The sequence below is a fragment of the Alosa sapidissima genome, chromosome 10, assembly GCF_018492685.1.
Source record: "Alosa sapidissima isolate fAloSap1 chromosome 10, fAloSap1.pri, whole genome shotgun sequence".
Classification (NCBI taxonomy): domain Eukaryota; kingdom Metazoa; phylum Chordata; class Actinopteri; order Clupeiformes; family Clupeidae; genus Alosa; species Alosa sapidissima.
The window spans coordinates 32038217-32053516 of NC_055966.1; the positions used below are offsets into that span (position 1 = coordinate 32038217).

At 43.5% G+C, this 15300-nt stretch overlaps 3 protein-coding genes across 3 annotated transcripts; 2 read left to right on the plus strand and 1 right to left on the minus strand.

Annotated features, from left to right (window-relative positions):
* Positions 1-2742: 2742 nt before the first annotated feature.
* Positions 2743-4306, plus strand: zmp:0000000930 (telethonin). Its single transcript, XM_042106270.1, has 2 exons — positions 2743-2980; positions 3243-4306. Exons 1-2 carry the CDS (start codon positions 2844-2846, stop codon positions 3610-3612), a joined length of 507 nt encoding a protein of 168 aa, XP_041962204.1. The 5' UTR covers positions 2743-2843; the 3' UTR covers positions 3613-4306.
* Positions 4307-4511: 205 nt separating this feature from the next.
* ccdc127a (coiled-coil domain containing 127a) lies at positions 4512-6933 on the minus strand. The gene is made up of 3 exons (XM_042106235.1): positions 6711-6933; positions 6085-6214; positions 4512-5796 (listed from the first exon to the last, which is right to left on the minus strand). The coding sequence occupies exons 2-3, from the start codon at positions 6203-6205 to the stop codon at positions 5090-5092; spliced, it is 828 nt and encodes a 275-aa protein (XP_041962169.1). The 5' UTR covers positions 6206-6214; positions 6711-6933; the 3' UTR covers positions 4512-5089.
* Positions 6934-7023: 90 nt separating this feature from the next.
* Positions 7024-14887, plus strand: LOC121720182 (succinate dehydrogenase [ubiquinone] flavoprotein subunit, mitochondrial-like). The gene is made up of 15 exons (XM_042106125.1): positions 7024-7172; positions 7645-7725; positions 7816-7977; positions 8093-8236; positions 8342-8506; positions 8757-8905; positions 10140-10264; positions 10403-10571; positions 10917-11112; positions 11640-11811; positions 12089-12207; positions 12302-12413; positions 12595-12725; positions 13318-13431; positions 13951-14887. The coding sequence occupies exons 1-15, from the start codon at positions 7113-7115 to the stop codon at positions 14035-14037; spliced, it is 1986 nt and encodes a 661-aa protein (XP_041962059.1). The 5' UTR covers positions 7024-7112; the 3' UTR covers positions 14038-14887.
* The last annotated feature ends 413 nt before the right edge of the window (positions 14888-15300 follow it).

The following is a 15300-nucleotide window of genomic DNA, read 5'->3' on the forward strand; positions in this document are numbered from 1 at the left end:
TGTGTCAGAGTCTTCCGTGCCAGGCTGCTCGCCTAGGGTAAATGAATTTGTTTTTCCAACTCACTTATACTATAAATAGCCGTATCCAAGCAGGGGAAAATTGGAAAAGTCTGTTTGGACTTAAGTCAGGATATAATTCATTAGTGTCAGCAGAGACTTCTCTTATTACACAGCTTGTGTTTATGACACAAGGGTTTATGCCAGCCAATAGTCTTGTGCTTCATATCATAAGCCCAAGTATATTGTATCTTGTTTGGATTAGAGAGTATTCACACCATATTGAGTAAGGGTGACTTGTTTTATAATACACTAAAAATAACCCATCTGTTGATCAAATTAAGGTCTACATGAATCTCATAGGCTAGTTATTTGTGATGTCTTCATCTTCTTTAAGTGAACTTTCACCCAGAGAAAAAAAAACTTCATGGAATTAGGGGATGTTCATCGCTGAAAAATGAGGACAGTCTGTTCTGATGTCATGGGCTGGAATTGCCTGTAACATGCTCCACCTCTGATGTCACTTTAGAATGATAGTAGCTTCTGACTCCACAATTCCTTAAGCACCCTCCCCTGGGATAGACAGGCCACTTCAATACGATTACAATTTCCCAGCTCTTCCCTTAAATGGCAGGTAATAGTGGTTCAACTATCACTATCACTTGTGCTTGTGACCATGAAGGATGAAAAGTGGTATGGAAAATGTGAAAAAGAATTTCCCTAAGGGGACAACTAACAAACTAACTAACAACTATCACATTCGTGAATTTGAGATACTTTCCTGTATTCTGAGTTGCCTGACGAATAACAGTGAGCGGTTTGCATTGATATGCTGAATGTGGTAAATGTCCAATGACCAAACATTGCACATCCTGATGAAATTATATATAAATGGTGTATAGAAGTCACTTCAGCTTTTTTGTCAGTACAGTACTGTTGACAGAGAAATGTCTTTTTTTTCCAGAGGGTTCCAGCCAAAGCAATAGCAGGATCTGTTTCGGTGGGGTGGGGTGTTCTCACCGCTCTATCCATCAAGGAACACTCGTACACACACACCCAGACACACACACATGCAAACACACACACACGCACACAAACACCAACACTCACACACAGACACACACTCTTACGACGACAGATATCGTTGTGGTGGTGTCCCGTTACGGGGAGGAGATGGTCTCTGGCGACGCTACTGGCAGGCAGCAAGGTATCTGTTCCTGAGGTGATGTGCTGTTGGCTGCGACCTCCGAAACCTGAAGCTGTACCTTGTGTGGAATTTTGCGGAGGAATCCCCTGTCAGCCTCATCACATTCCTCCCCATCACAGCGGCTGCGGAGGATTTTTCTCCCCCTCAATCTCAAAAACTCCCAAAGGCACAGATGATATTCTGTATTAAGTAATTGAAACATCATCCATTGATTTGATTGTTTGTTATCTACTTTTGTTAACGAGCAAAAGTCATTAAGTAACTGAGCTCCTTGTTGATACTGAGAAACCTACTGAGAATTGAAAATTGAGAATTGATACTGAGAATTATTTCAAATCATATTCCTGCTTCTACTCTTCCTTCCTCAGTGTGTTTGTTTTTATATAAAAGCTAAAACCTTTTCTCAACTCAAGGTTAAAGGCAAACATTTAGATATTTGAGTAGAGATAATTCTGCAGTTACTCAAGGCCATTACCAACAATACAACAATACACTAAATCTCCCTGTACAAACAAAACGAAGATAACAGGGTGATTGATGACACATGCCGCACGACCAGAATCCTTTACATGAAACTATTCATTCTGTAGAGGACACCTTGCCTGCTTTCAAATGTGAAGACATGACTATCCTTTATCCAGACTCCAGGGCCACTGTGAATTCTTGGCACAGCTATGCCCAACACGTCTCACTCTGCTGCACTGGTGGCTGTGGGGTACCTAGATGATGTCAGGACCTCATGGGCACATCAGCACAGTGTCATCCCTCAGCACCTTGTCTGTCCTGCAAAAGCGCTGACAGCTCTGTCTCAGAGCAAGACCCCCGATTATGACCAGCGTCTGAGATATTCTCACCTTAGTGTATTTTTAACCTCGGAGTGGTCTGACACATTCAACAAACGCAGACAAATGATCATTCCCAGCTTTCAGTTACTGAATTTCATCTCTCATGTTTATTATGGTCTTTTCAAAATAATGATGATTGTTATAGTCTTTGCAGGCAGCTTGAAAGCTTTTGCACACAATGAAACAGCGCTATGCAATTTAATGAGATGACGTTTCAGTTGTGAAATTGTAGTCTATACATTTGCTAGCGGCTCTTACCAAAATCCCTACAGAAGGCCGGATGGCAACTCACTGACACCTGTCATGCATTTCTCCCTTTTCAAAACAATACTGATGCCAGAATACTTGTCTTAGGTAACTAAGGAGAATTTGCACACTCATCAAACACAATATTTCATCTTGTGATAAGAGGAATAAATAATTGCCTGGAAACAATACAATTAAGTTTCAATTCAGTATTTTCCTCTCCAACACTTCCTATAGCTAGCAACAGGAGCTCATGGGTCAGGTGGGAGAAAAATTAGATGAATGTGTCACTCTTGGCCCCTTGGGAGAGCTGTGGTGTGTATCCATGAGATTGACCCGGGATTAGTCACTGCCTCGATTAATATGTAGTAGTAAACCAATCTGAAGGCATGTGGCATGGCGTAGTGGGGTAAAAATAGACGCAGCATTATTTAAGGGGCAGGGAGCCCTTTGCGGTGCACTGTCATGTCCACAGAGACAAAGGTCACTCCAAAATAAGGCATCAATTCCGATCAAGTGGATACGAGGTCTGTCTCAAAAGGACAAAGATGCACTGCTTAAGCCGAAATCCCTCCACCTACCTGGTGAACTCTTACAGTGATGTGAAGGAAAGGAATGAACAGAGGAGGGAGGGCTATGAAGCTACCTGGTTGGACGTGGTAATGGAAACAAGACCAGAGAAGAAGTATGTAGTTGAAAAGGCACATTTGAATGCCTTTTTACTGATGCTTGTATAGGAAACCTCTACAGCACTTTGTCAAGATTTAGTGCATTAAGAAATTAAATAAAATAAAGAAAATGTTTTTGAGTTTAATTCCAGAGAGGTTTGATGTAGCAATGGCACATTTATTGTACAGAACTTTGGTATGCTGTTTCATAAGCAGGTCTTCCTTATGTTGAGAATAATTATCATGGTCATTGAAGTTTTATTTATCTTTCCCTCACAGTGTGACTCTATCTGAAAACAATTCTCTGCGGAGGGAAACGTATGAGCAGAGGCAGTTGGTTCATTTCGTTGTGCGCAGACACATTGACCAAACGCTCCACATGGGAAGATATGGAGGCAAAATGCGTAGATATGAGTTGCCTTATGCAAGAAACATTCTGCCTCTACCACTTTTTGTGCCCAAGAATATGGCACAACAGAATGACTTGAACCAGACGCCCATCCCGGCAGAGGATCGCTCCACGGTGGAGTTTGATAAAGCGTCACTGATAGACGTTTGCGCGGAGAAGAAACATTATAATGAGATCGCCAAGGACATGCCGCCAATCATTCAACCGAGCCGCCTAGACTTCAGAGCGTCCCGCGCGTAATGCCCTGTGCCAAATCTGTGTGCCAAAGCCCAAGGCAAGGAGACCACCATATGGCTGCAGTGGAACGCAGAATGGCCAGTGGGGCATTACAAGAACCAGACTGGACTTTGTGTGTGACTTCCTAATTGTTCGAAACCACCTGATGACAACCTGTGATTGTGAGTTTGTTGTGCCCAGCTGGTCAGTGACTTTGGTCTGTGGTGAAATATATGTGGCACGTTAGTTAGCCTATTGCAATTAACTTTTTTCATAACATCTGATACCTTTAGGAGCGTACATGGTAAATATGACACACCTAATATAAGCTATCAAAATCAACATTTAGAGTAAATATAAAATTAATAGCTAATAGTCTATCCCTGAAGGTGATGTTATTTGACTATTTAAGTTTGAACTGTTAACCGTTAGACTATTGTCTGAAAATATATTAAATAATCATGACAGGTCGGAAATAGCCTTGTGGAATAAACTAAGTATTATGAAAGAGTATGTGAAGTGAGAAAGGTTTGCTGCAGATTGCCGGGGAGATCAGAGACATAAGGACTTTTGTGACATTCTGAGTGCAAGAGACTCAACGTTATACTGCCATCGTGTGGAGGAGTGTAGAAATACGGAAAGCACTGTGGAGAAGAACTAAACGTTCATGATAAAAAATGTGTTTTTTACTATGAATGAAATAAAGCTGTTAATTATCCATGGGCTGAGTATTTAACATACCTCATATTTTTATGATATTGGAGTGAGTGACCCTTGAGTTTTTGGTGTTTTTTGGTCTGTGGGATCACTAAGCCTCTGAATTATGAAAGCTTTCACAGTTCAAGTTATTGATTCATTATGTAATTTGGTATGGCATCTTTTAGACGGTTCAACATGAATTGAAGTAATTCATAGACTTACACTTTTGATTCAAACAGTGCCATTTCTTTTGGACACTGCAGAGTTTATTCCATCAACGATGATAACGACAAAAAGGAAAAACATTGTGTTCATAGTGTCATAAATGAACCCTCAAAGAGGAACGGGTGCAACATAACACACACTGCAACCATACCCTAGCTGAGTAAACCATCATATTGGCAGCAATCAACTCCTGAGGAGAGAAAACACAAAGGATCCTACAACCTTAAAGGTAAACAATCCTTTCTCCAGCTTTAGTGTACAGAGGAAATAAAAAAACAACTACCAAGTACTGTTGCAGACCATAGGAGTGATTGTGTTACAGGGACAGCCTAGAATCTCAATGGGATCGCTCATAATTCCTCTGGCCCATGCTATTTTAGTGCAATGCTACTCTCCCCATCCAGCAGTAAAACATCCTCACTAACCTGGGAGTGTGTCCACTTCCATTTCCCTGGAGGACTATGGAAGCCAACTCATGTGTGGTGGATTAGGGTAGTGATTATTCACCTGTAGGATGGCGGTTCCTCGGAACTCACAAACAGGGTTATGGCTTTCCTTTCATGGCAAAGGTTAAAGGTCACTTGGGTTGGGGGGTGTCAGGACCTCCCCTCAGCGCACCCTCCGCTCTCTGGTGTTTCTGTAGTGTGACCTGCAGCTGCCAGTACCTGAGGTAGAGCCACATGAGACTGCCGTTCTTGCGCTTGTCCACGTTCCGGTTGAGCTTGAGCTTGTCCGCACAGTGCCGGTCATTCTTGAAGATGTCCCTGAGGTCGTCCTTCAGGCCGTCCAGCTCGCGGAGCTCGGGCTGCCGGGCTGCGCGCAGCAGCAGGTCCTTCTCCATCTCGAAGCGCTGCTCGCGCGGCAGCAGCAGGCTGCAGAAGGCCCCCTGCCTCTCCACTAGACGCTCCTCCACGTCGGCCAGTGCCGCCTGCGCCCGTCGGCAGCGCTCCTCCTCGCTGGCCAGCGCCTGGCGGAGCAGCTCGGCGGCCGCGCCGGACTCCCGATGGCGCGTCTTCTCCTGCTCCAGCTCCTCCCGCTGGGCCTCCAGCTGCTTCCGCTCCTGCAGGAGCTGCTGACTCTGAGAGGTCAGGGCCTGGCGGTAGCCCTGCACGCGGTTTCGCTCTTTCTCCAGGGCCAGCTCCAGCTGAGCGGCCGAACGCTGGCTCTCCCGCAGGGAATCACGGTACTTCAGCTCCAGGTCGTGGGTCACAGAAGCCACGGCCTGGTCATGTTGCGTCTTCACGTCATATATTTGCTTCTGGGACTCCCTTGTCCAGATCCAGCCTTATTACACATCAGAAAGAGTTGTGACATATCATGATTTTTTAAAATATTTTTTATTTATACATGCATGTAAGTATGTAGCACATATATGAAATAACAAATAATAATAAGACTGTATGTAATCATTTAAGAACAATCTGGTGTTTTGAGATATAGAGGATATCTTCAAATCTACTGCTTTCATTAGAAACATACACTCCAAAGAGGCAAAGATTCAAGAAATTGAGAGGCCCAACATACTCTGGTCATAAAGGATCAATTTATGCATGCACAGCACAACACACTTACGAAAGGCAGCTAGGCCCAGCATTGGCACAAGGAGTGCGTAGTTCCATTTGCCCCCGTCGGCGGCACCTCCCTGCGGCTCAGGCGCTATGTTCCACCGTGGAGGATCATTCAGGTTGTTCATGAAGGCGCCCTTGTGGTACATGTGGTACATATGAGTTTACAACTCACTCTCTAGTTAATGACAGGTGATTCTTTGACCTAATTCTTGATGACCTTCAAAAGGCCAAAAAGACTTGTTTAACTTCAAAGTCACTCAGTTACAGTTACATTTTCAGAGCATGAGAGTGGCTATAATTAGATCACGTTAGGGCCTGGCTAGAACAGCAATGCTTCCTTGTGTCAACAGACAAATGTAACATGCGAGTTCGAAATAGAAATGTAACATTCATAACATTTTGATGAACAACACAGGCAGTTCTGCAAATGTAAACACATCTGCTGCAGATGGACTAGCACTTCACATTACTAGCCTGCTGCTGCTGCTGCTACTTGGCTGTATCTACTACTGTGGACAAGATACCGTGTGTACCAAAGGGGTTGTTTTCCCTTTACTGAAGTAGGAAATATCACATCTGTTATACGTAATTGCTCGAACAACTGGGATTCTACATAGCAGCTGCGCTCACCTTGAAAGCCAAGATACCCTAGCCCGGACAGTTATGCATTAGTTCTTCCTGATACAGCATTTACACAAGTCTTTACGCAATTGTATTAGACAACGAACACACACCATTATCTCCCATAACAGGGACTTTCGTGTAGTAAAGTGAAACAATATCAGAAAATTGCAGAGCTGTGCTTATTAATCTCACTTAAATAAATACATTCTTTTCGTTTAACATTTATGATAATTTGTGTTAAACGCATAATTTTCCGTATGTTATTCAAAGAAAACAATGGTTTAAAATCTTTCCACCCACTCTCGCTGACTCCGTAAGTGGTTTGTTCCAGTAGGCGGTGTCGCCTTCCACAACTATCCATCCCACCACCGCCGCCTGTGTTAGAGACGTAGGACTACAACTATCATCATGGCATCGGTCTGTGTAGCATCAAGAATACTTTCAAAACGAGTTTTGTCATCAAAACCCGTAAGTATATAAAAAAGTTGAGACTACTGTAGGATCATTTTATGTTGTCTCCAGGCTGACTGATTAAGCCTTTTGAAATGCCAGTTTCTTGACGGGCAGAAAATTAACCCCTTCCTCGACGTTTCGTAACATCTGAAATTTCACCTTGTGTAACATCATGGGCAAGCTGTTGTCCAGTGTCATTTTGTGTGTTAAATGGTGGAATATAGTAATATATGGTTGCTTTTCATATATGACTGAAAAACCAATACTGTTTCTTGATTTTTTTACGTGATCAGTCATTTAGTTTCCTTCAATTAGTTTCTTATGTTACATTGATTGTACATTGGTTACATTGATTCACATTATTGTCGCCTGTAAAGTAGACCTCAAGGTGAAACGTGTCCTTTTTTGAAGATGTTTGTTTCCTTTTGCCATTTTTGTAACTAACGAATATAATTTTCTGTTGTTATTTGTCCTGTTTTTTAACCAGTGCACGGCAGCAGCGCATGGCACTTCAAGGAACTTCCATTTTTCCATCTATGGAAAAAACGACGTCAAAGTGTCAGACGATGTAAGTTGTATTTAATTCGTGGTGTAGTTGCAGTCCACAGAATGTTTTAGGCCAACGAAGAAAATCTAATCATCCTTTTGTGTTGCACAGATATCCACCCAGTACCCAGTGGTGGATCATGACTTTGATGCAGTGGTGGTGGGGGCCGGAGGTGCAGGTCTCCGTGCTGCTTTTGGCCTATCTGAAGCTGGCTTCAACACGGCCTGTGTTACCAAACTCTTCCCGACCAGGTCCCACACAGTGGCTGCACAGGTAGCCTACAGTCCATTTGTTTACTACAGGCCGTGAGCAACCTCAGTGTTAAACCCCAGAACCAGAATTAATAAATATGGCAATAAATATGGCCATACATCTCTCATTCATCTAGGGTGGGATCAACGCAGCTCTTGGAAACATGGAGAATGATGACTGGAGATGGCACTTCTATGACACAGTGAAGGGATCCGATTGGCTCGGAGACCAGGATGCTATCCATTACATGACTGAGCAAGCCCCTGCTGCTGTTGTGGAGGTGAGATGCGTGGATTTCCCTGAAATATCTATGATTAACACACTCTTTATGAGGAAGAAGATAAAAGAGATGGTTGCCTTGACAACATTGTTGTCTCCCCTTTAGCTGGAAAATTTTGGGATGCCGTTCAGTCGCACGGAAGATGGGAAGATCTACCAGAGGGCTTTCGGAGGACAGAGCTATAAGTATGGCAAGGGCGGGCAGGCCCACAGGTGCTGCTGTGTGGCAGACAGAACAGGACACTCGCTCCTACACACACTCTATGGACGGGTAAGAGGCCACGACAGAAAACACCACCACAAACCCACACAAAGTCTGTTATTCACTTAGTTGATCTGGCAATTGATACATTTGGACATTATATGTTCACTCTCTCGTCACATGATCTTTTCTTCTTATGTCTAGTTTTCTCTGCGTTTCAAGTTAATATTCCATTAGGGAAGCTTTCTTAGATAACCGCTGTTTTCAGGACACCATATATTTGCTTTCTACTGTACACCAAACTGCATTTCTCCTCCAGTCTCTGCGGTACGATACAAGCTACTTTGTGGAGTACTTTGCCCTGGACCTGCTGATGGAGGATGGAGAGTGCCGAGGGGTGATCGCTCTGTGCATGGAGGACGGCTCCATCCACCGCTTCAGGTCCAAGAACACCGTAATCGCCACGGGGTATGCTCCAGTCATCTAATCTGTTACAGCAGAGTTATCCAGGCACATTAGAAAGCCTTGGAATGAATGGTCACAATTCCCTGGTATCTGACATGTTAAAGAAACACGCCAACTTTGTCTATGCGTGCAATACACCATTAACCTAGTTTAGCATAATTCACTTGAAGTTAGCCACACCAGTCAGCCTGTACCTCCATTTTAGTATAGACTAACTGGTGCAACCCACTTCCAGTGAATTATGCTAAGGTGCTATGCTATAGGCTAATTGTGTCAGATTTGGTTATTGCATGCACAGAGAAGATAAGATGATGATGTAGAAGAGAAGATCAGAATCAGAATAACTTTATTGCCATTTTTTTTTTTCTTTTTCCACATGAAAAAGAAAGAAACAAGGAATTTGACTTGGTGAAATGGTGCAAGAAATATTTAAAAAAAGAAATATTTAAATACAAATATAACATATAGACCCTTTCAACAATAAAAACAAAAACAATGCTTGAACGTTCTATTTGGGCCCCAATCTACTTCCTCTGCATTAAGATAACATATGGAATGTTAAAAAGGAAGTCTTGTGGGGCCAACTATGATGCTGATAATGGAACTCTCTTGAAAGGGTCCATAATATAATATAATATAATATAATATAATATAAGCCAGAGGCAGCCGTGGCCTACTGGTTAGCGCTTCGGACTTGTTACCGGAGGGTTGCCGGTTCGAACCCCGACCAGTAGGCACGGCTGACCCCTCACTGCTCCCCGAGCGCCGCTGTTGTTGCAGGCAGCTCACTGCGCCGGGATTAGTGTGTGCTTCACCTCGCTGAGTGTGTTTCAGTAATTCACGGATTTGGATAAATGCAGAGACCAAATTTCCCTCATGGGATCAAAAGAGTATATATATATATATATACTTATACTTACATAAAAACATGATAAAGTTGAGGAGACCAATTGCAGAGGGGACAGAACTGTTTTTGTAGCGTGAGGTCCTGGTCATGATGGACCGCAGCCTCCTGCCAGAGGGGAGTGTCTCAAAAAGACTGTCCGGGGTGGGAGAGGTCTGCAGCAATCTTTCCTGCCCTTGTATGATGGATTCTCTTATCTAAGGGGTAAACAGCAAATAAGTTAGATTTCTAAAAGGTTGGCTTGTTCCTTTAATAACAGCACCACTAGGGGTGGTATTCACACACAATTCTATTGAATAGGGAGCTTAATCAATGCTTTTGTATCCTTCACAGTGGTTATGGCCGAGCATACTTCAGCTGCACTTCAGCTCACACCAGTACTGGAGATGGTAACGCCATGGTAACACGCGCTGGTCTACCTTGCCAGGACATGGAGTTTGTCCAGTTCCACCCCACAGGTAAGGACCAGTGTGACCCGCAATTGTACTCAGCGCTGAGCAGTCATAATCACAGTGATAACCCCCCCTCGCACGAAAAAGAATTAACAGGCCTGTGCAACGTTGATTCATGGAGCATGAATGTCCTTTACCTGGCAGGTATTTATGGAGCCGGTTGCCTTATCACTGAGGGTTGCCGTGGAGAGGGAGGAATCCTCATCAACAGTGAAGGCGAGCGCTTCATGGAGAGATACGCGCCCAATGCCAAGGACCTGGCCTCCAGAGATGTGGTGTCCCGCTCCATGACCATCGAGATCCGCGAGGGAAGGTACAATCCTGTTGTTCACTAGAACTAATAATGTGCCATTTCTTTATTTGCAGTCTAAAGGAGATTTTAAAAAGTGATTGTAAGCTTGTGTACCCTCATTTCGGTCTACTCAGTTGTTAGATATTGCCTTCACACATGAATTCTGTTTATGTCCCAGGTAAAACTAAACTTAGGTAATTATGGTAATTGCGTTCACACTCACTCCTCCATTATGATAAAGTGATGGAACTTCTCTATTCCAACTAAGCTGCTAAATTATATTCACTAAATTTCACTCAGTCTACATGTGTTGTGTTGTTTTAAACAAACTCTTTAAACATGCTGTGCTGTGTGTGTGTTGTGCAGGGGCGTTGGCCCAGAGAAGGACCATGTCTACCTGCAGCTGCATCATCTGCCCCCTCAGCAGCTAGCCACCCGTCTGCCCGGTATCTCCGAGACTGCCATGATCTTTGCCGGCGTGGACGTCACCAAAGAGCCCATCCCTGTCCTTCCCACGGTCCACTACAACATGGGTGGAATCCCCACCAACTACAAAGGACAGGTAGCCTCTCTTCCTTCTTTTTTTTTTGAAAGGGGCTATGTACGGTGGCCCTGAAATGCCAAACACAACAGCATAACAGAAAACACAATGGCAAATCAAAAAACACAACAAAAAGACCGAAAACACACTTCAGGGCCACCATAGCTATGTGTTGAATTTGAACGCACCATTACATCCTGAATGCCCCTCTTTTTAAACTGAAAAAAACATTTTTTAAAAACTTTAATCTCCCATTTTTAAACTGAATTACAAATACTGCTCAGAGAACCTTTAAATAACCATTTTTAAAAATAAACATTTTGCAACACCACTTTGGCCTCCCAGAAATATTAATATAATATACTCCTTGGTAGCTCATCAGTGATTTCACTCATGTGTTTTTAGGTCCGTGTGTCAGGTCACAGAAGATATACTGATACGATAAACATTTGCAAAAAAATAGACATTTCTAACACCACCTCTCCTGGTCTCTGTGAAATACTTCGCCCTCTTTTTGGAGCTCACCTGTAATTGTATTCCTCTCTCAGGTGATCACTCACACAGACGGAGAGGACAAAGTGGTGCCAGGGCTGTACGCCTGCGGAGAGGCGGCCTGCGCCTCCGTCCATGGTGCCAACCGGCTGGGCGCCAACTCCCTGCTGGATCTGGTGGTGTTCGGACGCGCCTGCGCCCTTACCATAGCTGAGACCTGCACCCCAGGTGAGACAAACCTTAAATATGTCAGCAACGTTTATTGCAAAATGGCAAAAACAATTTAATTTTATTACCTGTGGATATGGTTTTCGGTGTTTTAAGCTGTCTTCCAGGCAGCGCTGCATGGAAAGCACTAGGGTTAGGCAAGGGTTAGGGTTAGGGTTAGGTGCCTTGAAGTCGACGGTTGCAGCGCTGCCTTGAAGTCGACGGTGGGGGCTTAAAACGCCATCGAGCATGATTTTCAGACATGAGCAAACATTTTACTTGACTGCCATCCCTGCAGGAGAGAAACTCCCACCCCTGAAGGCCAGTTCTGGAGAAGAATCTGTGGCTAATCTGGATAAAATCAGACATGCTGATGGAAACACCCGGACATCTGAGATTAGACTGAACATGCAAAAGGTTGGCACAGAGGGACTGAATGCATGAAAGCCCACGTTGCTGTGAAAGTGTTGTTTTTCGAGATGTTATAAACTCCATTTCTTCCCGGTAACAGACTATGCAGACCCACGCCGCAGTGTTCCGCACAGGAGACGTTCTCAAAGAGGGATGTGGCAAGATGGACGACATTTATCAGACAATGAAGGACCTGAAGACTTTTGACAGAGGTTTGGCTAAGGAATATACAGTAGTCATTCTGTTTAGATATATGTTCAGATATGTTTAGACTTTCAAAGAAGTATGAAAAATATGTATAAACAACAGTGTACAAAATGTGTTGAATAATAAAATGAGAACATATACATGTTACTGTTCCTGTCAACTCACTGGGTTCCATTCACCTGTCAGGCATTGTGTGGAACACTGACCTGGTGGAGTCGCTGGAGCTGCAGAACCTGATGTTGAACGCGGTGCAGACTATTCAGTCCGCTGAGGCCCGCAAGGAGAGCCGGGGAGCCCACGCCAGGGAGGACTACCAGGTAAGACCAGCCCCAGGTCCCCATAGGGTAGCCTCTCCAGTAAGGAGTTATTAGAACTGTGTTCTTAGAACTGTTATGTCCGAAAATAAACGTCCGAATGTCCTCACAAACGCTAGGATGGTTGTAGTGTGTTATTCGTATGAAACATGTTCTGAGGTTTTCAAGTGTAAGAAAGCACTATCTTGGACTTCTATTTTTAGTTACCTTTGCCTGCTTCATTGTGAAAACAGTGTATTCACTAGTTCGCCCATCATTATGCTTGCCAAAGTGTGTTTGGCTTGGTAGCTGGCCTTAGTCCTGGAATGCATGTAGCGAGATTGGTAGCGAGCGACTAGTAGAGGTATAAGCTACTAGTGAAATGGGGGAATAAGGGGAGGAGGTGGGATGATTTGCAATGCCGGGGTGCATGACCTATGGACGTATACAACGCATGTTTAAATCTCCTGAGGCGTAGGAGAGCTGAGTTAATTGCTGTCAATCAACTGTATAGGCTCCTCCTGACCTTTGTTTAGAAAACCACATTTAGTGTGCAATAGTCTTCACTTTGGGAAGTGAACTGTGGTTTTAGAAGAGGATGCTTTGTGTTCTTCAGGACCGTGTTGATGAGTATGACTACTCCAAGCCCCTCCACGGACAGGAGAAGACTCCTTATGACCAGCACTGGAGAAAACACACTCTCTCTTATGTGGACAAAGAAACTGGCAAGGTAGCAACATTTCTTTCAGTCATGTCATTATGAGAAGTGTGAGAACTTTCTCATGTGAAATTGCCCCATGATTAGCTAAGTGAGCAAACAAGCTTGATGTAACACTGAATCTATAGGAAATGTGAGTTGTTGGCTTAAAGGGATATTCCACCATTTGGGGAAAAACACTCGTTTTCCACCTCCCCTTGAGTTAAACAATTGAGTTTTACCTTTTCCCAGTTCAACCAGCCGTTCTCTGAGAGTAGCACTTTTAGCTCCAGCTCATTGAATCAGATTAGACCGTTAGCATCTCTCCTATAAGCTAACGGTCTAATCTGATTCAATGAGCTGGAGCTAAAAGTGTTACTGTCAGACTCAGAGAACGGCTGGATGAACTGGGGAAAGGTAAAACTCAATTGTTTAACTCAAGGGGAGGTGGAAAACTAGTGTATTTCCCCAAATGGTGGAATATCCCTTTAATCAAGTTAATAAAGTGACGTGAACACTGGTTGATGGACTCATCTCCTCTTGGTTCCTCAGGTGACCCTGGAGTACCGACCTGTGATTGATGCCTCGCTGAATGAGGAGGACTGCTCGTCCATTCCCCCTGCCATCCGCTCTTACTAAAGACAAGCCTGCCAAACATTATTCTCTGCACATGTGTGTGTTTAGACTTATCCTCATGCCGTCACTTTCTATTAAGTGTGCTTAAAATGTGTGGCAGAGCTGTACATTTGATATTGTCATTCTCACATGCTGATCTGTAAAATATATGAATCCTCCTAGTGGGAGATGATGCATGTTTCTTCTTAACGTGTCATGTTAGTGAAGAAGAAAACGGTTTGGGTTTTTGGCCAATGCCAACTGACTGTGTGAGACTGGCGAGATTGAGTTTTGTGAGAGGAAGTTACTTGGACTCGTAGAGAATTGCACAGCTATGCTTCACAAGACACTGAGAACACAGTTAAGTTCAAAAGGCAATATGTAAGGTTGACTTTTGCTGTAAGAAGCTGTTCTGCACAACTGCTTTTAAAAGCACCACTGCTTCTAATGTAAAGCTAGGCATATACACAGAGATGTATCGATTATTATAGAATTCACTTCTTTCACATCAGAGACATCATATTCAGAGTTCCTCAGAGTGTAGTCTTATCTTCCCTCAAACATGGCTCCAGTGTCAGATGAAATGCTGTGGTGTGTGCATAGTTATCCCTTTCTCAGGTCTTTGTATATGGTAGAGTACAAAACGATTCTGTTGTACACCGTAGTAATCCATTTGTCTGTGCTGCCCACTTCTTAGTGTTTAGCACTAATTAAGAAGGGACAAGATTTATTTGAGGAGGGACCTCAACAGTGCCTCATCACATCAGCTGTAGTAGTTCAATTTTGTTTTGAATTTTGTTGTTTATTGTCTTCAACATGTATTTAATTTATATTATGTTTTTTTTTTATATAAAACATGACAACATCTGAAGGAAGTCTGCTGTTTTTGTTTTGAGTTTGCTAACAAGTGTTGTTAATCAAAATAAAATGAGACCAATGCACTTTGCTTTTCTGGTTGATACAGCTTCAATAGGTTTTCCTCAGTTCCATAAAATAGTTAAACAAATAAGGAACACAAATGCACTGTGTGTCCCATTCTCACCTACATTTCCATCACACTTCCTTGCCTGTAAGGCACAATCATTGGCTCAGTACATTCCTACACTACACGCCTGTCATTAGTGTGATCCAGCCACCCGTGACACACACATCTCTGTCAAAGCCTGTTCAGTGACCAGCTATGGGACAATATGAGGAGGTTGGGTGGGGGCGAGGGGGGTAAACATGACCCCTCTTGGTTGGTGTTGGGTAAGGTTTGACAGACAAGTAGGGGCCCATTGCAATGTT

Excerpts from the sequence above, each read along its gene's own strand:
- zmp:0000000930 (XM_042106270.1), top strand. The coding sequence starts at position 2,844 with ATGCACTGCTTAAGCCGAAATCCCTCCACCTACCTGGTGAACTCTTAC. Across the intron at positions 2,981-3,242 it reads GAAACAAGACCAGAGAAGAA|TGTGACTCTATCTGAAAACA; the intron begins GTATGTAGTTGA and ends TTTCCCTCACAG.
- ccdc127a (XM_042106235.1), bottom strand. The coding sequence starts at position 6,205 with ATGAACAACCTGAATGATCCTCCACGGTGGAACATAGCGCCTGAGCCG. Across the intron at positions 5,797-6,084 it reads GCTGGGCCTAGCTGCCTTTC|GCTGGATCTGGACAAGGGAG; the intron begins GTAAGTGTGTTG and ends ATGTGTAATAAG.
- LOC121720182 (XM_042106125.1), top strand. The coding sequence starts at position 7,113 with ATGGCATCGGTCTGTGTAGCATCAAGAATACTTTCAAAACGAGTTTTG. Across the intron at positions 10,265-10,402 it reads TGTCCAGTTCCACCCCACAG|GTATTTATGGAGCCGGTTGC; the intron begins GTAAGGACCAGT and ends TTTACCTGGCAG. Across the intron at positions 12,726-13,317 it reads ACGCCAGGGAGGACTACCAG|GACCGTGTTGATGAGTATGA; the intron begins GTAAGACCAGCC and ends TGTGTTCTTCAG.